Source organism: Cynocephalus volans, chromosome 13, assembly GCF_027409185.1.
Source record: "Cynocephalus volans isolate mCynVol1 chromosome 13, mCynVol1.pri, whole genome shotgun sequence".
Classification (NCBI taxonomy): Eukaryota; Metazoa; Chordata; class Mammalia; order Dermoptera; family Cynocephalidae; genus Cynocephalus; species Cynocephalus volans.
Genome location: NC_084472.1, coordinates 75,824,002 through 75,847,293, shown reverse-complemented (window position 1 = coordinate 75,847,293; position 23,292 = coordinate 75,824,002). Strand labels below are relative to the sequence as shown.

The following is a 23,292-nucleotide window of genomic DNA, read 5'->3' as shown; positions in this document are numbered from 1 at the left end:
AAAAATACAGTATAACTATTTACATAGCATTTACATTATATCAGATATTATATGTAGCCTAGCGATGATTTAAAGTATAGAAGAATCCTCCCGTATAATTTACCCATGCATAGGTTAATATGCAAATACAAGGATACTTCAAAAAGTTCGTGGAAAAATAGAATTGAAAGATAATATGAATATTTCTGTGAACTTTTTGAGGTACCTGCTTTTATGCTGCAATACCTTGTACTATGCCATTTTATATAAAGGACTTGAGCATCGGTGGATTTGGGTATCTATGGGGAGTCCTGGAACTAACCTCCCTCTGATACTGAGAGATGAATGTATGTGAAACTTTAGCATTTAAAGTTCTAATTTGGAAAGATGAAAGGTCCAGGGTGTGGCTGTAGGATTAGTGTATGAAATGGAGAATAGGGAAATCGGTTAGAGTTAAATCTTTGGATGTAGAAGTGCAACCACCCGCAATGTGACCCCGTACGTAGTGGTGATGTTCCCAAGTGTCTGGGAGGCAGATAAAGATCAAAAGCAGGGAATTCAGTGAGTGAGCAGGAGTTGGTAAATCATAGTAACACAGAGCAGAGAGAGCTAGGTGAGGTGGAGCTTGAAGGAGCAAGGGCTGTTGCGTAGGGCAGAGGGAGTATCCTAGAATCCGCAATGGAGGGTTAAGAGAATGCCAAGCTGATTCTGGTGAAGTCCTTCCAGATGCTGGCAGAGCCCAGTGACCACTGAAATAGACTGGAAGTCACATTTACTGGAAGAGAAGAGGTGAAGGAGCACCTCAGGTGAACACTCAGGTCATCCTCAGTGAAGACAGGTAAGGGGGTGGAAAGAGACCCTGTAGTGCCAAATGAAAGACGCCTGCCTCGGTTTTTGAACTGATGGTTTGTATTTTAGCTAGATTGCTAACATTTTATAAATAGTATTTTTAAAGTATGAACGCTAATATTTATGTGTGTATGGTTTGTTTTGTTTTGTTTTTAACAGGTTCTTAATCAAGTACCAACTCTATGGATCCAGGACAGGTTTGTCCCATGGCCTGCTCTGAACAGTGTGTTGTCTGATAGAAGATTCCATTGGCAAACCATCTCTCTGTTGCCTTACAGAACAAGCAAAGAAGATGGATCCATCAAAGAGCCATCTGACTGTGTGCTTTCTACCTTCTGTGCCCTTTTTAATCTTAGTATCCACTCTAGCAACTGCTAAGAGTGTGACTAACAGCACTTTAAATGGCACTGACATGGTCTTGGGCTCTGTGCCCGTAATCATTGCCAGAACTGACCATATCATAGTCAAGGAAGGGAACAGTGCCTTGATTAATTGTAGTGTTTATGGCATCCCTGACCCACAATTCAAGTGGTATAATTCCGTTGGCAAGCTGCTGAAAGAAGATGAAGATGAGAAGGAAAGAGGAGGAGGTAGGCTTTAAAGTTGTGTCAAGTGTCATAAAATATAAACACAGACTCTGGAGCCGGCACCCTGTTGTTCTCATGCCGTTCATTTAAAGATCTCATTTTGTCTTGTCTTTCTAAGGCCAGAGACGGAATATATATCCTTAAGGACTCAAAGCAGTAGTTAATTCATTTTTTTTACTCACTGACTTGGGAAAAAAAAGAGTAAACATTGAAGTCTTTAAAATGGCCTCTTGGAATTTTGTAATGTAATGCATTCAAAATGTTATAGAGACAAATGTAAAAATGGATTTTCCTTAAGTGTTCCATTTATAAAGGAGTTCTGTTTTCTTTCATGAAAATGGCTCGAATTAACAATACTGCAGTTGTTTATCGTTAAATGCCAGTTTAATTCATTGACTGTGGATTTAAAGACCACATTTCTTAAAAGGATTCTCTGTGCAAATTCTCAGCGTCAGGCTGGGATCATTCTGTGGCCCTGGAGACCTGGCCGAAGTTTCCAGACTCAGGCCAGAGTTAGGGAGGATTCAATAGTAAGAAATGGCATCAGGCAGTAGGAAAATGCTTGGTTTTAAATGAATGAGCTTCTGGCTAAAAAGTGAATCACCTTCCTAAGCACCAAACTTACACAGGAAAGATTCCAGCCTGAGAAATGGTTGGGTCATCCGGAATCAGCATTTCTTGTTTTAGATGTGAGAAGTAATTGTCTGAAAACCCACGTCTGATCTGATTGAGCAAAAGGAGTTAATCTACTTTGCTCAGCATTTACTGTGTGATTGGGGATTGGGGATGGGGGAGTAAAAAGACCATTGTTCTGAAGTAGCAGCTTATTTTTTTCATTCGTGTTGCTCTCCCCATTGCACAACCCTTTAACCAACGAACAATCCCCCAAAGAGTTTCTGCTCCAGGAAAACCTACATTTTTTATCTCTTTCCCTCATCTTATCTTAATTGCTCTGAAAAAGGATAGAGACTAATGCCTTATATCTCCTTAGGAGCTAAGTGAATGGGGTTTTCTTGCAACTACATACTGGTTCACAGCTGTGTCCCGAATGGTTAAGGCTGCTAGAAGTCTACCTGGGATGTGGGGTTGCACAATAGTGCTATCACTTACCACATTTTTTGTTAGCCATTCAGGGTTGTACAGACTAATAATAAAGATTCTTCCCATAAGTCAAAATATCATATATTATGAATCATATGTATGTTTAATGTAGAAGAAAGGAGCTCTTTCCCCACCTAGTAAAATTGTGGGATAATAGAAATTTTAAATTAGAAGGGACCTCAGAGACATTATAGTTCAAATCCCCTTCTACTGAAATTCGCCCAAGGTCCTGCTGTTATTAAGTGGCTGTGACTAGAAGCTTCACTACTAACAGTGGAGAGATGAGGGAATACCATCCCTGGGCCATGACTGATTTCTGTTCCTACAGCCCCTTCCTACATGACTGCAAGTCAAAAGGAAGTGACATCACACTTGTGAAAGAAGGGCAGTAACCATGGTAACATAAACACACTCAGACCCCTGTACCCGCTTAGGTCGTTCTGTGGGACCAGGCCACTGCTAGGGATATCAGGGTGACTGAATTGAGAACGAGGACTCCAGACCAGAATCTGCCTTTCACATGGACACCGAAGTAAAGGTTATCCCTGGGTATTAAAGAGTTGGGGCTAGGCACTGTACTGCTGAGTCCTAGAGAGGAAAAAAACTATAGTAACAGCATAATGCTGGGGCCTGAATTTCAGTCACAACATCTTGATTATTGTCCAAAAGTAGTACTTTACTGCTTCAGACATATGTGTGGTGTCTTAATTTAAAAGGCCCTTATAACTACTGACTCAGTGTTTGCAAGCAGAATCTGTACCTTGCCTTCATCTGTATATTAAAAGGGTTAAACTAGAAGGTAGTCACATTTGGCTCAATTTCCTTTGTTTGTGGGTGCTTACATGGTCTATAGCAGTAGCCTGACAGTAACCCCCAAGCTAGTGCCAGTCAAAAGCACAGAGAACTGCTCCATCAGAATTCAGCACTCTCATCTTTTTGTTATAGCCAGCGGTCTTGCTGATAAATCAGCTATTTTAAATCTCATAAGGAAGATGCACTTTAGATTTTTTTAAAAGAACTCATGATACTAGTACTTTATGTTCCAGCTCAGCTTCTGTAATTACAATGCATAATAATAGTAATTTCAGAGCATAAGTAGCATGGGGTAATATACAAAGCATTGTCCCTAACAACCAAACAATGCGTAGAAAATAGCAGAAATGAGAGATTGCTCATCATAAAATATTAGAATTTTAGTGCTGGCATGGCCTATTAGAGAACCCATAGCCCTTAACTTTTCATTTCTGATGGAAGAAAATGCCCATATTATAACATGAACATAGATTTTAATTTTCAGAGCGATAGGCTAGAAATTTAAATGGAGCAGTGTTTCATTTATAACTCAAGAAAGAGGTGATTGAATAGAGTATGAAAAATGCTAATATCCTAGAACCTTGCCTAGATATACTAGGACTACTGTTAAAGCCAAACTAACAAAATTAGTATAATTTTCATTAACAACTGCTGCCATTTACTAAGCCCCTGTACCCACTTACATATATTATTTCTAATCCTTATAGTAAGCGTGATGGTGAGATGTTATTAAACCTCATGTGCACAGGTGAGAAGCCAGGTAAGAGGAGAGGATACTGCACAAGCAGAAGGTGGCCAGCCAGTGTTTATCGGCTCTGTGCCCGACCAGCATCTATTTTCCTTTAGGTCTCTGTAGGTGAAAAATGTTGAAGAGCATCTAACCCAGACTGAGTGAGTGTGGGAAGAGTTCCTGGACGGAAGAAACATTATAACCACCAGCATCAAAGTTAGACAGCGTTAGAATTTGTGCTGTTGTGTATATGTGCACAGCATGCACACAAAAATATGTCTTCAAAATCATCTTATGAGTTGCTGAAGGAGCACACGCTACCATTCACTTTGTGATTAGCCTAGAAAAGAACAATTTCATTTCTTGTTTACGCTGAAGAAGTGAGATAGCTATTCTTCATGCCAGCCCCACTGGTCTTAGAAAGAATGGGGCCATTTCCTGTCATTGGCAGTAGCAGCAGCTGGTTTGCTTTGCTTCCCTGGTGTTTGTCACTTCACCTCCACAGGATCAGGAGAGGCTAATGTGTATCTCTATCAGGAAGAAGATTTTTTTGTGGTCATTCACCAAATAACCAGTTTGGGATGGTCCACCAACCATGTTACAGAAATAACTCAGCGTTCAAACATGAATAACCCACAAATGCCCACAAAATGTACTGTTTTCAGTTTTCCTTTTGCTAGAGGTGAGTAAAAATGTATAGCTGCTGAGAAGTATTATGAAAAAGTCCCAATTATTTCAGGTACTAATTATCTAATGTATTTTTTTCAGTGGCTTCTTATTAAGACTTTAAACCATGTAAATTCATATTAGCACCTTTTTCAGATGATACGTAACAATCCATTTCAAGAAAATCTGTATGGGCCCTTTTAACACATCTGGTTTGTTAGAGACTAGGATCGAAATTCTTCCTTTAAGTTAGGTTTTCTACTTTTCTGTGGATTTGTTTTTCATATTCTTGTAATGTCCTGTCATCAAAAACAATTAAGAATTTTCATTAGTAATGAATATGCACATGAGTAAACCCAGCTGAAATGCACAAAGTTCACAGTTGTCACAACTGCTACTATGGCCATTATAATAATGTTTGCCTTTAGTTTACATTGCTCCATTGTTTTTATCTCTCTGCTTTTGCAAAGTTTTTGAATAGACTGTGAAGTGCCATTTAACTAATTCTGCAAGTGACAGTAACAAGCTGTGCCAATCAAGTTTTGAGACTAGTTTATCACCTCCCTACTTTATACATATATATATATATATATATATATATATATATATATATATATATATATATATATATATATATGCATGCTTATACGGCGGTTAGTTCCCATGACATTAAATGTAAATTACCTCTAAGAACAGTGTGAAGTAGTGTATTAACCTACAAAAATGTTATACTGAATTCCTCATTTAGTACATTAAATACTTGAGATGAAAAACTCATCAAAGGACGTTAAACACAATTTATGTAATTAGGACTCCATTATTGGAAATTCAGAAGAATTGCATAAGTCTTTCTTTCAGCAAGTTCCTTAACTTTTCTGTGCTACAATTTTGTCATCTCTAAAATATGAAGGTACTTCAAAAAGTTCATGGAAATATGCGTATTATCTCTTAATTCTATTTTTCCATGAACTTTTTGAAAAACCCTGGTAGATAATTACCCTTTTTTACTATCAAGTGGGGTTGTAAGTTTTGAATAAACTATTGTGTATTAAATACTTAACATAGTGCCTGGAACATACCAAGTGTATTAGTCCATTTTGTGTTGCTATAACAGAATACATGGAATTGGGTAATTTAGAAAGAAAAATTGAAATTTATTGTTTACAGTTTCTGAGGTTGGGAAGTCCAGAGTCCATCTGGTGGTGGCTAGAGTGACCCAGGGATCTCACACTGCAAGATGGTGGAAGCAGAGAGAGAGACAGACTCTCCTCTTATTTTAAAGCCCTCAGAACCACACCCTTGACCACCATTTTTAATCCATTCACTCCTGCGCGATACTACAATTTAATCAGCTCTTCAAGGCTCCACCTTTCAATTACCATGATAGGATTTCCCACCCTCTTAACAGTCACCGTGGGGGCTGAGTTTCTAATACATAAAACTTGGGGGACACAATTCAAGCTTCAGTGAATTTGGGGGGAACATAATTCAATCCAATACACCAAGCTTTCAATAAATGCCAACTGCTATTATTATTGTTAATATTGTACCATATCCTCATAGTAATAGATTTTAAATACTTAAATTCCTGTTTCTTGATATACTGTATTTTGTTATGAAAGGAAATAATTTTCTGGGTAATTATTCTCTAAATTTCTCAGCCTTTTTTAAATTTATTTTTTGTTGTAACATAGTTGATTGTACATGTCTGTGGGGTATAGAGTTGAATATCAATACCTGTGTGTAATATGTGATGCTCAAATCAGGATAATTAGTATATTCAGCATTATTCAATGTAATCGTTTTTTGTACCCCTTTACCAATTCCTCCCTTCCCCTCCCTCCCCTTCCCCCTTTCCCACCACTGGTAGCCTCAGTTCTGTTCTCTCCTTTTAAAAGTTCAACGTATTATTGTGATTTTTGTGTCTTTCTTTCTTTAATTTATTTGCTTATTTTTTAGCTCCCACTTATGAGTGAGAACATGTAGTATTTCTCTTTCTGTGCCTGGCTTATTTCACGTAACATGATTTTCTCTAAGTTCATCCATGTTGCTGCAAATAGCAGAATTTCATTCTTTTCTATGGCAGAGTAGTATTCCATTGCGCATATATACCATATTTTCCTTATCCAGTAATTCAACAGTGGGCATTTAGGTTGATTTCAACTCTTGGCTATTGTAAATAGAGCTGCAATAAACATGGGGGTACAGGTATTCCTTCAACATGATGATTTCCACTCCTTTGGGTATATACCCAGCAATGGGATTGCTGGACCATATGGGAGTTCTGACTGTAGTTGTTAGAGGAATATCTATGCCATTTTCCATAATGGCTGCACCAATTTACAGTCCTACCATTAGCATAGGAGGATTCCTCTTTCTCTGCATCCTTGCTAGCAATTATTATTCTGTCTTTTTGATAACAGCCAGTTTAACTGAAATGAGGTAATATTTCAGTGTGGTTTTGATTTGCATTTCCCTGATGCTGAGTGATGCTAAGCATTTTTTCATGTATCTGTTGGCCATTTGTATGTCTTCCTATAAGAAATGCCTATTCAACTGCTTTGCCCATTTTTAAATCAGGTTATTTGCTTTTTTACTGTTAAGTTGTTTTGAGTTCCTTGTGTATTCTGAATATTAATCCTTTGTCAGATGCATAGTTTGCAAATATTTCTCTGACTCTGTAGGTTATCTTTTTGCTCTGTTTGTTTTACTGTGGAGAAGTTTTTTAGTTTGATATAATCCCATTCATTTTTCCATTTGTTGGCTATGTTTTGGAGGTCTTATTCATAAAGTCTTTGCTCAGTCCTACTTCTTGAAGTGATTGCCCTATGTTTTCTTTTAGAAGTGTTATAGTTTCAGGTCTTATATTTAAGTCTTTAAGCCATTTTGAGTTAATTTTGGTATATGGCGAGAGGTAAGGTCTAGTTTCATTCTTCTACATATGGATGTCCAGTTTTCCCAGCACCACTTATTGAAGAGGCAGTCTTTTCCCCAGTGTATGTGTTTGGTGCCTTTGTCAAGGATTAGTTGGCTGTAGGTATGTGGGTTTCTGGGTTCTCTGTTCTGTTCCATTGATCTGAGTGTGTCTATTTTTATGCCAGTACCATGCTATTTTGGTTACTGTAGCTTTTTAGCATAATTTGAAGTCAGGTAGTCTTATGCCTCCAGTTTTATTTATTTTGCTCAGGATTGCTTTGGCTATTCAGAGTCTTTTGTTGTTTCATGTGACTGTTAGGATTCTTTTTTTCTGTTTCTGTCAGGATGTCATTGGTATTTTGATGGGGATTGCATTGAATCTGAAGATTGCTTTGGGGGTATGGACAGTTTCACAATATTAATTCTTCCAATTCAAGAGCATGGAATGTCTTTCCATCTTTTTGTGTCCTCTAATTTCTTTTAGCAATGATTTGTAGTACTCATTGTTGGACATATTTCACCTCCTTGGTTAAATTGATTCTTAGGATTTTGTTTTGTTTTGGTGACTATTATAGATGGGCTTACTTTTCTTGATTTCCTTTTCCTGCTAGTTCATTGTTCGGGTATGAAAACACTACTGATTTTTGCATGTTGATTTTCTATCATGCAACTTTGCCGAAATCATTTATTAATTCTAAGAGGTTTTTTTGTGTGTGGAGTCTTTAGACTTTTCAATATATAGGATCATGTCATCTGCAATCAGGGACAATTTGACTGTCTTTTCCAATCCAGATGTTATTTCTTTCTCATGCCTGATTGCTCTGGCTAGTACTTCCAATACTATGTTAAATAGAAGTGGTGAGATTGGGCATCCTATCTTGTTCCTTAAGGAAAAAGCTTTCAACTTTTCCCCATTCAGGATAATGTTGACAGTGGGCTTGTCATATATGGTTTTTATTGTTTTGATATATGTTCCTTCTATTCCTGACTTGTTGAGGGTCTTTATCATGAAGGTATGTTGAAATTTCAAATATTTTTTCTGCATCTATTCAGATAACCATATGGTTTTTGTCCTTGATTTTGTTGATATGGTGTATAACATTTATTGACTTAAGTAAGTATGATGAACCAACCTTGATTCCCTGGGATGAATCCCACTTGATTATGGTGCATAATATTTTTTTGATGTGTTGCTGTATTCTGATTGATAGTACTTTATTGAGGATTTTTGCATCTATGTTCATCCAAGTTATTGGCCTGTTTTGGTGTTAGGGTGATGCTGGCCTCATAGAATGAGTTTGGGAGAGTGGCTTCTGTTTCAGTTTTTTGGAATAGTTTGAAGAGAATTGGTATTAACTCCTTTTTAAAGGTTTGGTAGAATTCAGCAGTAAAGCCTACTAGTCCTCAGCTTTTCTTTATTGGGAGACTGCTGATTACTGCTTCAATCTCATTGCTTGCTATCAGTCTGTTCAGGTTTTCTGTTTCTTCTTGAATCAGTCTTGGTAGTTTGTATGTGTCCAGAAATTTATCCATTTCCTACAGGTTTTCAAATTAATTGGCGTATAGTTGTTTATAAAGTCTCTAATGACTCTTTGTACTTCTGTAGTATTGGTTGTGATGTCTCCTTTTTAATTTCTAATTTTTGTTATTTGGGTCTTTTCTCTTCTTTTCTTAGTTAGCCTAGGTAATAGTTTGTCTGTTTTGTTTACCTTCTCAAAAAACTATCTTTTTGTTTCATTGAACTTTTGTATCATTTTTTTGGTTTTCTATTTCATTTAGTTCTGCTCTGCTCTTAATTTTTAATTTTCTATCTACTAATTTGGGGATTGGGTGGTTCTTGGTTTTGTAGTTCTTTGAGGTGTAGCATTAGGTTGTTTACTTGAAGTCTTTCTGTTCTTTTGATATAAACATTTAGTGCAATAAACTTCCCTCTTAGTACTGCTTTTGCAGCATCCTAAGGCTTTGGTATGATGTGTCTTTATTTTCATCACTTTCAAGAAATTTTTTGATTTCCTTTTAATTTCCTCTAGGATCCATATTTTGTTAAGGAGCATGTTGTTTAATTTCCATGTGTTTGTATAGATTCCAGAGTTTCACTTGTTATTTATTTCTAGTTTTAATCCATTTTGGTCTGAAAAGATAGTTGAGTTGTTTTAATTTTTTTTAATTTGTTTAGACTTGATTTGTGACCTAACATGTACTTTATCCTGAAGAATGTTCCATGTGCTGATGAGAAGAAAATATATTCTCTTGTTGTTGGATGAAATGTTCTATAGATTTCTGTCTAGTCCAGTTTGTCTAAAGTGAGATTTAAATCCTTTATTTCTCTGTTGGTTTGTTGCCTAGATTATCTGTGCAATGTTTTGAGAGGGGTGTTCATGTCTCCAACTATTATTGGGGTCTGTCTCTTTCATTTGGTCTAATAGTGTTTGCTTTATATATCTGGGTGCTCTGATATTAGGTGCATATATATTTATGATTCTTATGTCTTCTTACTGGATAGATCCCTTTATATTATATAGCAGCCTTTTCTGTCTCTTTATTATTTTTGATTCAAAGTCTATTTTATCTGATATAAAAATAGCTACTCCTACTTGTTTTTGAATTCCACTTGCATAGTACATTGTTTTCCATCTCTTCACTATTACTCTGTGTTTGTGTGTTTACAGGTGAGATGAGTCTCTTGTAGACAGCAGATAGTTGGGTCTAGCTTTTTCATCCAATCAGCCAGTCTATGCCTTTTGAGTGGGGAATTTAATCCATTTATATTTAGCATTGTTACTGAAAGGTATTGTCTTATTTCTGGCATTTTATTAATTTTCATTTGGATGTTTGAAATGTCTTTTGTTTCTTTTCCTTTTATTGTTTGCTTTTGGTGTTTGTTGGTTTTTGGAAGTGCTAATATGTAGTTTCTTTCTCTTTCTCTTTTACATTGTTGTTCTACCAGTGCATTTTGTTCTTGTGTATTCATGGTAGTGATTACCATTTTGGGGATTCCAGATGCAGGGACTTCCTTGAGGATTACTTGTTAGGCTGTTCATGTGGTGGTGAACTCTTGTAGTTTTTTTTTTGTCTGAAAATACACTATTTCTCCTTCATTTCTGAAGGATGGGTTTGCTAGGTATAGTGTTCTTGGCTGGCGGGGGGGGGGTTGTTGTTGTTGTTGTTTTCTTTTAGTATTTTGAATATATCATCCCCTTCTCTTCTGGCCTGTGGAGTTTCTGTTGAGAATTCTGCTATTAGTCTGAGGAGGATTCCCTTATAGGTGATTTGATACTTTTTTCTTGCTGTTTTTAGGATTCTCTCTTTGTCTTTGAGTTTGGCCAGTTTGACTATAATATGCTTTGGAGAGGACCTTTTTGGATTGAATCTGTCTAGGGATATTTGAGCCTACCAAATCTGAAAGTTTGTGTCTCTCCCTATACTTGGGAAGTTTTCTGCTTTTATTTTGTTGAATAAGTTTTCAATGCGTTTTCCTTTCTACTCCCCTTTAAGAATACACATGATTTGGATGTCTGTGCACTTAAGGTTGTCTGCTATCTTAGATTTTCTTCATTTTTTTTAATTCTTTTTTTCTTTTTTGTCCACCTAGTTATTTCAAAGAGACTGTCTTCAAGATCAGAAATTCCTTATTCTTGCTCTAGCCTGCTGCATAAGCTCTCAGTTGTGTTATTTTATTTCATTGAATGACTCCTTCAGTTCCATGAGTTCTGCTACATTCATTTTTAAAGTATTAATCTCTTTGTAAATTTCCTCAATCATATCCTGGATAGTTTTGCTCAGTGTATTGTGTCATCTGACTGTGTCTTCTTGTATCTCATTCAGCTTCCTTAAGATTTTTACTCAGAATTCTTTTTCAGTCCTTTCAGGGGGTTCCTGCTCTACAGGGTTTGGTACTTGAGAATTATTGTATTCCTTTGGTGGGCTCCTATTTTCATGTTATTTTATAGTATGTCTACATTGATTTCTGGTCATCTGTTATAGCAGTTGCTTCTTCTATTGCTCTCCTTCCCTGGACTCCACTGAGGATCCTCCTTTTGTCAGTGCAGTCAAGTGGTCGGTGGTCCACCTGCTCAGTGGCTGTTGTGGCTGCCATAGCTGCTGCTATGGTAGCAGACTGCCTTTGCAGCAGTGGTGGTCATGGAAATGGCTTTGGCAGGATGCCCACATGGCAGTGTTGGCTATAGTGGCAACAGGCTGCTTGCAGGACAATGATGGCAGCCCAGAAGCACTGATGATGGTGGTGATTGCAGCAGTGGCAGTTGCAGCAGTCACAGACTTGGCTGAGATGTCCACAGTGGCAGCCTGTGCACCTATGGTATCTGCAGCAGCAGCAGGGTTACCTCCCACTGGCAGCAACATCAGTGGCTGCAACTGCCTCCCTCTTGTCTGCAGTATCCATGATGGCAGCAGGGTCACTTCACGGTGGCAGCAGGGGCACCAGTGGCTGCTATGGATCCCTCATGTCTGCGGTGTCCACAGTGACAGTGGAGATACCTCACGGTGTGGCAGCAGTGCCAGTAGCTGCAACAACCTCCGTCATGTCTGTGGCCTCCGCAGTGGCAGCAGGGTTACTTAGTGGGGGCAGTAGTGGTGCCAGCAGCTGCAGCCATTTCCTTCACATCTGTAGTGTCCTTGGCAGCGGCAGGGTTAACTCACAGCAGTGGCAGTGGTGGCACTGGTTGCAGCCACCTCCCTCACATCTGCAGAGTCCACAGCTGAAATGATGGGCCACCCGCAGGACTGCTGCCCTGTGGGGAGCTGCACTGCAATGGATGACAGTTCTGGGACCAGACAATGGCTCTGGTGACAGTGGTGGCAGTGGTGGTGGGCCCATTTCAGTCTTCTTCTGTGGAAGGAATGTGACCTGCACATCTAGTCTGCTCTCTTCCCAGAAGTCCTCCTCAGCTTTTTAAAAACTTTGAATAAATACAAAAAGAAAAAAAATTATATCCCTTAAATGTCATTTGAAATTTCAAGGTAATGTTGTGACTGCTGTGATAGCAAGTTTGGAATTCTCTCCTCCGTTAGAGGCCCCCTTTTCCCAGAGCATCACTTTTGTGTCTAGGGCGCTTTGATATCCAATATGCTTCTATCTCTGAAAAAGCAGTATATGTAAAAATTACAAAGTATATTATTTACAGGATGAACTTCATGTCTGCTTAACCCAGTGGTTCTCAACTGGGCCCTCTGTCCTCCAGAAGACACATGGCAAGATCTGGAGACATTTTTGGTTGCCATAATTGGGGAGGGTGGTGCTATTGGCATCTAGTGGGTAGGGGCCTGGGATGCTGCACAGGACAGAGCCCTACAACAGAGTTATCTGGCCCAAAATGTCAGTAGTGCCAAAGTTGAGAACCCCTGGTCTAATCCAAAAAAGCACCTAACTAAAGACTTATTCCAAGTAGATCTTTGAGTTGGGTGTTTCAGCCCATAATGTATTTTTCCATAAAAGAGGTTTAATTTATGGTACTCGGGTTCATTTTCCAAATTGAGCCATATTAAAGGCCAACCTGATAACCACCATTTGTGTGTTTCTTTAGTAAGTTGTGCTTCATTTGGGATGTGAGCCCAGATAACTTTACTTTTAGCAGTGAAAAGACCCTTCTAGGTCCATCTTAGATAAGGATGACAACTGAGATTCCCAAAATGGAAGTTATTTATGTGAACCAAGTGTAAAGTGCTCTTGTTTTGGAAGACCACCTGTAGGTAATCTCAAGAAAGACTGTCACTAGCCCACATGGAATTACATGCTTGACACTTTTAAAAAAATAAATTAGATTACTAGATCAAATTAGCTAAAGGATCAGATGTTTTCTTTTCCAGAAAATAAAAAGACAGTAGGTTTTTTTCAGATATTAATCCCTTTAAGCAGAACATAACTGCAGATTCTGAACAACAAAATCCTTCTACCCTCACCTTCCTGAGCTGAAAGCTGAGGCTGAGTCTTTATTATCCTGGGCCACCTTTGCTCCACATGATGTAGGAAATAGCTTGTTAGGGCTGCCCTAGTACTCTCTGAAGAGGTCTCCTGGGAGGATTGAGGGGTGGGGGTTGGGGCACAAGAGCCCTTGCAATTTGTGTTTATAACCTGGCTCTTCGCAGTGGCTTCAAGGAGCTGTCATCTGCTACACAATTCTGCCTATAACAGGTACAGCCATGCAGTGCTAAATTTGTTTTCAATTATGGTTTGTAAAAAGGCATGGATCCTTTCTCTTCAGTAGCCTATATTTGCATAGTGGAAAATATGCACCACATTTATAGACACACACACACATACATGCACATATTTTGTGCTTATTTGAAGAGTACTGATTTAGTGTGATATGCATTCAGGTGAGTGTTTTATTTCACTTATGTTTGCATAAACATTTATTGGAACTCTCATTACCTAGATGTTTTTATTTAAATTGGTTTCAAGAAAACAACACACAGGCATACCTCAAGATATTGTGGTTTCTGTTACAGATCACCACAATAAAACGATTTTCTCAATCAGGATGGTAATTGCTGAAGATTAGGGTGGCTGTTCCTTTCATGAAAGGTTTCTCTGTGGCATGCAGTGCTATTTGATAGCATTTTACCCAAGTAAAACTTCTTTCAAAATTAGTCAGTCCTCTCAAATCCTACGACTGCTTTATCAACTAAGTTTATGGAATATTCTAAATCCTTTGTTGCCATTTCAACAGTGTTCACAGCATATTCACCAGGAATAGATTCCATCTCAAGAAACCACTTTCTCTGCTCATCTGTGAGAAGCAGCTCCTCATTCGCTAAAGTTTTATCAGGAGATTGCAGCAATTCAGTCACATCTTCAGGCTCCACTTCCAACTCTGCTTCTGTCACTATTTCCTCCACATCTGCAGTTACTTCCTCCACTGAAGTCTGTTTTACTTTGCCCGGATCTATCAGAGAAATCACTACCTATGGCAGATACAGTCTTACAAAATGTATTCTTAAATAATAAGATTTGAGGGCTGGTCTGGTTAGAGTGCAGTGTTACAATACCAAAGTCAGGGGTTCAGATTCCCATACCAGCCAGCCACAAAAACAAACAAACAAACAAAAAAAACATTTGAATGTCAAAATGACTCCTTGATCCATGGGCTGCAGAGTGGATGTTGTGTTATCAGGCATGAAAACATTAATTTCCTTGTACATCTTCATCAGAGCTCTTGGGTGACCCGGTACGTTGTCAATGAGCAGTAATATTTTGAAAGGAATTTTGTTTTCTGAACAGTAGGTCTCGACAGTGGGATTAAACAGACATACTGCCATCCAGGCTTTTTCATTCTATTCACAGAGCACAGGCAGAGCAGACTTAGCATAATTCTTAAAGATCGTAGAATCTTAGGGATGGTACATGATCACTGCTTCAACTTAAAGTCATCAACTGCCGTGGCCCCTGATAAGAAAGTCAGCCTGTCCTTTGAAGCTTTGAAACCAGGCATTAACTTCTCTCTAGCTCTGAAAGTCCTAGATGGCATCTTCTTCCAATATAATGCTTTTTGCCTACATTGAGAAATCTGCAATTATATTAGCTAGATCTTCTAGATAACATGCGTTAGCTTCTACATCAGCACCTCCTGCTTCCCTTTGCACTTTTATGTTATGGAGACGGCTTCTTTCTTAAAGCTCATGAACCTACCTCTGCTAGCTTCAGAATTTCCTTCTACAGCTTCCTCACCTCACTCAGCCTTTATAGAATGGAATCGCGTGAAGGCCTTTCTCTGAATTAAGCTTTGGCTTAGGGGAATGCTGTGGCTGGTTTGATCCTCTATCCAGACCACTAAAACTTTCTGCATATCAGCAACAAGGCTGTTTTGCTTTCTTATCATTCTTATATTCACTGGAATAGCACTTTTCATTTCATTCAAGAACTTTTCCTTTTCATTCACAGTTTAGCTAACTGCTTGGCACTAGAGGCCCAGCTTCCAGCATGTCTCAGCTTTCAACATGCCTTCCTCACTAAGCTTAATCATTTCTAGCTTTTGATTTAAAGTGAGAGACATGCAACTCTTCCTTTCACTTGTACACTTAGAGGGCATTGTGGGGACGTTGATTGGCCTAATTATAACATTGTGTCTCAGAGAAAAAGGAGGTCTAAGGGGAAGGAGAGAGACAGGGGAAAGGCCTGTCAGAGGAGTAGTCAGAACACATAACATTTATTAAGTTGGCAATCTCAAGCAGGCACCCCAGAACAATTACAATAGTAACATCAAAGATCACAGATCACCATAACAGATATTATAACAAAAAAGTTTGAAATATTGTGAGAATTACCAAAATGTGACATGGGGACATGAAGTGAGCACGTGCTGTTGGACTTGCTCGATGCGTGGTTGCCACAAACCTTCAATTTGCAAAAACATTATCTGCAAAGCCCAGAAAGTGAAGCGCAATACAATAGCATATGCCTGCCCTTGTTTTGGCCGAATGACGCCCCTCCTTAAAAGTGTGAGTGTGTGAAGCTTAAGAGCCTCAGTGTCTAAAGGGGATTGTGAGCAGAGTTTTAATCTGTTTATCACACTCGGGGATAAAGACAACGCATGCATCAGTTTGTTTACATGTACACATTCCCAGGATATCTCTGAGGAAAAAGAAATCCTTTTATTCAAATAAGTAATTTGAGGGAAATTGTAAGAGCTTAGCATTTGGGTATGATGTTAATTTTTAACATTTGATGATCTTCAGGAAAAGTTGGAAAGACTTAGGATTTGTGTAGACACGGTGTTTGGAGAAGAGCTGTGATTACAGGATCTTTGTAGGTCATGCTCTCACTTTCCATGTGGTTCTTCAGTTCCAGAATATGTTAACACTGCTCATTTCTATAATGCAGTAATTTGGTCAGAAGTCGTTTGTGTGAGCAGTATTTCTGATGGTGCCATATATTGGTTTCACATCGAGTCACAATGACCCCTATTTGTACCATAGAATTTCTCACTGTTTACAGGTTTAATTGTAGCCATGTGATGCTGTTGATCTGCTTCTGTCATTGCTAGATGGCACTGTCCTATTGACATGACTTTGTGCCATAACGTGTGCATGCCATAACTTGTGCATGCCACCACGGTGAGCACAGTGGTCCCAAGTCAGCCACCTTCCTGGTAAGTGACCAGCGTTACAGCTTCTCCCAGAGAAAGTTGGCAGGGGAGGAAAGCTTTGGAGCTATGTCCCTGGAGAGACGCACTAGTCTGAAAAGGAGATCTTTTTCATTACCTTGATGTTTTTTTAAAACATTCATTAATGCTTTTCCAGTCAATGTAGGCATGCTTGATTTAAAGTATTTTAAGAAGTCTAAAAGTGGGTCCATAGGTTACATTCATTTTACATTTTGATGGATGCCTTTTTTTAATTGTACATATATGTGGCATATAGTATGTTATTTTATACATGCATATATTGTACAATGATTCACTTAGGGTAGATGGCATATCTATCAGCAGAACTTATGCTTCCTATCTACCTGTAACTTTATGCCCATTAACCCACCTCTCCCCCTCCTCCCTTATCCCCCTTTTCTTCCCAGCCTCTGGTAACCATTTTTCTACTCTCTACTTCAATGAGAACCACTTTATTTATTTATTTTTAAGACTCCACATATGAGTTAGATCACGCCATATTTGTCTTTATGTGCTTGGTTTACTTAATGGTTTCCAGTTCCATCCATATTGCTCCAAACAGCAGGATTTCATTTTTTTAATAGCTGAATAGTATTCCACTGTATATACATCACAGTGTTTTATCTATTCATCCATTGACAGGCATTTAGGTTAATTCCAGCTCTTGGCTCTCAGGAATAATGTTGCAATGAACGTGGGAATGCAGGTGTCTCTTCAATATATTGATTTCATTTCCTTTGGATAAATACCCAATAGTGAGATAGCTGGGTCATAAGGTACTTCTATTTTTAGTTTCTTGCGGAACTCTATACCATTTTTCATAATGACTGTATTAATTTACATTCTCACCAACAATGTAGGAGAATTCCCTTTTCTCTGCATGGTGGGTGCCTTTAAATCAACCTTCCAAAAGTTTTACCAATTTACCTGCCACTTGCAGTATATGGGAATGCCCCTTTCCCCCCATTGTCAGCAATATAATGTATCAATGTCCCCCTCCCCATGGCCCTTATTTTGGCAATCTGAAAGGTGGAAAAGTATGTTTTTAAAAATTACTTTAATCTCTTTAAATTGAATTATAGCAATCATTAGTGACTTCATACACATAGACGCCATTTGCATTCTTTTTTTTCTGTGAATGATCTGTTCATATCCTTTTTCCACTTTTTCTTTTGGGTTTGTCTTGACTTGCTTAATTTATAGGCGTTCTTTAAGTTTTATACTCATTAAACATTTGTCTTTAAATATACTAGAGTTTTCTCCCAGTCTGTCAATTGATTTTAACTTTACTTTAATATGGCACATTTTATAATGCAAAAAAAATCTTGATTTGGGGGAAATCTGATCCATCAGTGTTTTCCTTTATAGCTTCTGAGATTCTTGAAATGCTTAAAAAGCCCTCCTTTCCCAAGGTTACAAAAATATTTTTATACCTTCTATTAATTTATACTTTAAATTTTTACAGTAGGTCTTCAGGCCTAATTTATTTTTATGTATCACAGAAACTAGTGATTTATTTTTATTTTCTTTCACATGAGCAGCCAATTATCCCAGCAGTCTTTCCCCACTGATTTGAAATATCATCTTTCTCATTTTTAAAATTCCCACTCTAAGCTGCATCTGCTTCTGGACTTTAAATTTTCTCCACTGATTTAACCACGGGTCAAAGAAGGCTTTCCCAGGGAAGGAGGTAAGATTTGAGGGTGGTGGTTTAACTGGGCTAAGAACGGGTCAGGTGGGGGACTGAGAGTAGGGGTCAGGAGGGCCTTCTAGGACAAGAGGAAGCATGTGGAAAAGGCCTGTGTCCCCTCTAAGAAATAAAAATAAATATGAAGCTCTTGCACATGTCGAGGTCCTCCTGTGATCGGGCCTGTGTTCCTCCATCCAAGCCCTTCTTGGTTTTCTGCTTGGTTTGGCAGCTGCAGCAGCTTGCGCTGTGTTCTCTCTCTGTTCCAATGCTCCCTCCCACAGGATCGCCCCTCTGGCCTTAAAAGTCCTTTCTCTTTACTCCCATTCCTCTTCCTACCTGCACCACCCCACCCCATCGTGGCTTAGTACTGCCCCCTCCAGGAAGTCCTCCTGTCCTGTCCCCTCCACCCCCTCCCATATGCTGTTACACTCACCATGTGATACAGTAGTGTCTGTTGGAGTCTGTTTCCCTCTTGGGGCTGGATATTTTTTGCAGTCAGGGATCCAGGTCTTGCTTATCTTTGTATTCTCATCGTCTAGCATGGAGCCTGGTACACAGACAGTTTGTTCAATGATATTTGTGGACTGAATTAGTGAATAAGATAGAAAAAATCATTGCCCTTCTAAAAATGTCAGCTTTGTTGTTCAGCATAGCACATGCCCTGTGGCATAGCTAAGAAACATATCAGTTAGCTTTTCTTTTTGCAAAGGAGAGATTGTCACCTCAACACTTGTATTCATATGTGAGAGATTTTCACATGTGATGCTTGTGCCTGGAGTTTCTTGGGCAAGACTGTGACAGATTCCTGGGCTATCTGTATTCTTCCAGGAGAGATGCAGCAGCCCTTCTACTAGCCTAAAACCTCAGGTGTGTATAACCTTATGGGCAGGACTTTAGAGTGGGAAGAGAGAGGTTGGATGGAGGAAGGGCATTCCGAGGGGGTGTGACAATAGGAGCAAGGCCCAGGAAATGAATAAGTGAACTAGCATGAAGAGTGTTGGGAAATACTTCACACATGATCTTTGGATCATAATATATGTATTCATATTTGTCATGATTCATGGTTAAGTCAAAATATTCACTTCACAAATACATGACTGAGCTTCAAACTTTAATAACAAAGGAGATTAAATGTTGAGCAAAGTATGTAAAAGATGCTAGTCTGAGGACCCACTGTTCTGGGCTAAGAATCAGAATATGCTCCTAACTAATAATTTATCTGATAGACATCTCACAGTTTTCCCCAAAACAAACCACATATACCACCTAATTAGGTTGCATTTGATTCGAAACTATGCCCCTTTTAACAGTGTGACAAGAAACTTCTGAAGTGTCTGTCGGTTCTCTGAATTTAACTGCTTGGTTCCAAGTTAATTAAATATATGTCAATAGACAAATAAAAGCATGCCTGAAAATAATATAAAGTTCAAGTTCAGAAACATTTTTAAATATTCAGTAGAGGAAAACATTGGGGATCCTTGCGTGTCAGCTTTGGGCCAGGCTCAGTGGACTGTGGAATGAGGCAACAGAGGGCCTGTTTTATTCCAGTGTCCCCTGTTCCAAGGAACATTCTTAAGGAAGCCAGCGAGACGGAGCAATGAGGTACCCGCTGGGGGCCTACAGCTCCTCCTACTTGCAAGCCGTGGTGAGTCTGGCAGGAGGCATCTCCTTCGATGCTGTCCTGTTACTTTGCCTTCTGAAAGAACATCTGTGAAGACTGGTTCCTGGTGTCCCCGAGTAACCCTTTTCTAACAATTCAGCCAGTGTATTTTACCCCAAAGTAGAAAATACTGGTTTGGAAAATCTAGTGAATTTTCAGTCCCTTGTGAATGTGTATGAGCACACAAACCTAGTACTGGGCCTGTGAAATTCTCTCATCCAGACTAGCCAAGGGCAAACCTTCCACCCCTTCCATTCCCTGAACATGAATGTTGACACTTCAGCTGCAGATTTATCCAAATATACAATGATCTGAGGCCAGGAAAATTACTTTATCAATTCTTCTTATAATTTGTATGTCTCATAAAAGTAGAATACAGCAGGTATAGAAAAAATAAATAAAACTCTAGTTGATTGGGAGCTTATTCTGTATGGAAGGTATTGGGTTCCAGAGACTCACAGACTATACTTGCAGTAGTTCCTCATATTTTTCTTCTTCTGTTGGAAAATGTAGCAGAAGGTAGGGTGAGGGAGGGTGAGGAGGTGAGGTTATTTGTATGGGTAATGGTTAGGATCAATTTGTTTACCTCCTCCCCAGCCCCGCTACTTTTGTAGAGAAATTACATGTGAATACAAGGATAGAGTAGTCTGAACCTGGGTGTAGAAGAAAAGCACAAGAAAACACTGAACTAAGATGGCGGGCATCTGAGAATAATATAAAAAGCTTCCTCCCCATACCTAAAGAGCCATTTTAGTGCTAATTGTGTTGTATGTATTTTTGCATTTTATTCTTCTCTAACAATTAGAATTCTCCATCTCGCTGGCTTCCTTAAGAATGTTCTTTGGAACAGGGGACACTGGGATAAAACAGGCCCTCTGTTGCCTCGTTCCACAGTCCACTGAACCCCTGGTCACTTAACTGCTTATAAGATTTTTTTTTTTTAAATGTTGCTTTGGGGAAATATTAAGCTTTTAATTAGAGTTAAAAGTCACTGCCATAGGGAACAAATGAGGAAAATGCAGTGCAGTAATACAGACTTAAGAGGAAACTATACATTGAATTGCCCCAGCTCTCAGGAGTGGTTAATTGGCTTGGAGAACTAGAGCACTTTTATGGAGAAACATCTGCCTGCTCCTTACAACTCCCAAGAGGCCTGACCTGGATCCTCCTTGCTCTATAGGCCAATCTAGTTAGGTAAAAGGGGTTCAGAAAGGCTCAGACACAAGGCTCTAAAGCCAAACCTAGTATCATATTTCACAGGCATCTTTTGACCTGCAGGTAAACAGGAAGATTAAAAATTAATCCAAACTAAAGAGTTTCGCCAGATTCAGAACCTCATTCTCAGGGCAAGACCAGATCCTTTTCAAAGAAAGGGGGAAGAAGAATCACATCTATCGACGTGCGTTCTCCCTTCATTTCAGGCTCATTTTCAACTTGATGGGTCTGTAATTTATTGGCAAGACTAAAACAAATTGATATTAATTCATATCCAGCCTCTGAATATTCACATTGTTTGCTTGTAGCTTTAAATAGTATAGACAATTCATTGTAGAGTCTCGAAATTAATGACCAAAGTTACATGTTAATTAACTAGTCATACAAGGATAACTTCAATGTCAAATACAAGAAACCCAGTAAACGATTATAATTTAATTGAATTAACCATCCCAATGAGCATATATTCGATCGAGTCATGCTCAGAGGCAGGTTAGAAAATCAGATGCTATAGTTAAGGAATTCTTTAATAAGAGCACAGTGTTTTCCACATTGTTTATTTCTCTCATGTTTCACTAGGATGTGGAGTTCCATGATATAGTTTGGTGGTTAAGAGTAAAGCCTCTTGAGCCTGTTCATCTTCTAGTTCCACTACTTACAAAGTGGTGACCTTGGGGAGGATAGTGAATCTAACTGTGCCTCAGTTTCCTCATCCTGTAAAATAGGACCAGGATTAGTACCTACCTCATAGAGTCACTGTGAAAGTTGGATGCATTAACACATGGCACTGTCTGGCACATAGCAAGCATGCTGGGTAAATGTTCCTTGTTACCATTAGTACTAGTAGATGTTTTTAGAAATGCGTGAGTTTGTACTAACGGGAACTGTGTGTCCTTGGTTGAATTCTCTGCTCTCCCTTCTGACAGGAAAATGGCAGATGCACAGCAGCGGCCTCCTGAACATCACCAAGGTGTCCTTCTCGGACCGAGGTAAATACACGTGTGTTGCTTCTAACGTCTATGGCACCGTGAACAACACAGTGACCCTGAGAGTCATCTTTACCTCTGGGGACATGGGCGTCTACTACATGGTTGTCTGCCTTGTGGCCTTCACCATCGTCATGGTCCTCAATATCACCCGCCTGTGCATGATGAGCAGCCACCTGAAGAAGACCGAGAAGGCAATCAATGAGTTCTTTAGGACAGAAGGCGCAGAGAAGCTGCAAAAGGCATTCGAGATCGCCAAACGGATCCCCATTATCACCTCAGCCAAAACTCTAGAGCTTGCCAAAGTCACCCAGTTCAAAACCATGGAATTCGCCCGCTACATTGAAGAGCTTGCCAGGAGTGTGCCTCTGCCTCCTCTCATTATGAACTGCAGGACGATCATGGAGGAGATCATGGAAGTGGTGGGGCTGGAGGAGCAGGGGCAGAACTTTGTGAGGCATACTCCAGAAGGCCAGGAGGCCACGGACGGGGACGAGGTGTACACAATCCCAAGCACTCTGAAGCGAAGTGACTCTCCCACCGCCGACTCAGATGCCTCATCGCTACATGAACAGCCTCAGCAGATTGCCATCAAGGTGTCTGTTCACCCACAGTCCAAAAAAGATCACGTGGATGACCATGAATGTATACAGTTTGACGTCAAAGATGAAGAGGAGACAGAACCGTCGGCTGAACATTCCCCAGAAACTGCAGAGCCTTCTACTGATATAACATCCACGGAGCTCACGTCGGAAGAGCCGACACCGGTTGAGGGATCAGAGAGAGGGCTGCCGCCAGCTCACCTGGAAACTACAGAGCCCGCAGTGACACACGACAAAAACACCTGCATTATTTATGAAAGCCATGTCTAATATCAACTCCGAAAAGCTATGCATATCAAGAAAATCAGGGGCTGCTCCTTGTAATACACATGTAGTACGCACTTGCCGCTAAGCCTTACCGGGAGACTCGCATCCC

The 23,292-nt window shown here is 39.4% G+C and overlaps 1 protein-coding gene across 1 annotated transcript; it reads left to right on the top strand.

Annotated features, from left to right (window-relative positions):
* Positions 1-1,120: 1,120 nt before the first annotated feature.
* MFAP3L (microfibril associated protein 3 like) lies at positions 1,121-23,186 on the top strand. Its single transcript, XM_063077546.1, has 2 exons — positions 1,121-1,418; positions 22,255-23,186. Exons 1-2 carry the CDS (start codon positions 1,121-1,123, stop codon positions 23,184-23,186), a joined length of 1,230 nt encoding a protein of 409 aa, XP_062933616.1.
* Positions 23,187-23,292: the final 106 nt, after the last annotated feature.

Excerpts from the sequence above, each read along its gene's own strand:
- MFAP3L (XM_063077546.1), top strand. The coding sequence starts at position 1,121 with ATGGATCCATCAAAGAGCCATCTGACTGTGTGCTTTCTACCTTCTGTG. Across the intron at positions 1,419-22,254 it reads TGAGAAGGAAAGAGGAGGAG|GAAAATGGCAGATGCACAGC; the intron begins GTAGGCTTTAAA and ends CCCTTCTGACAG.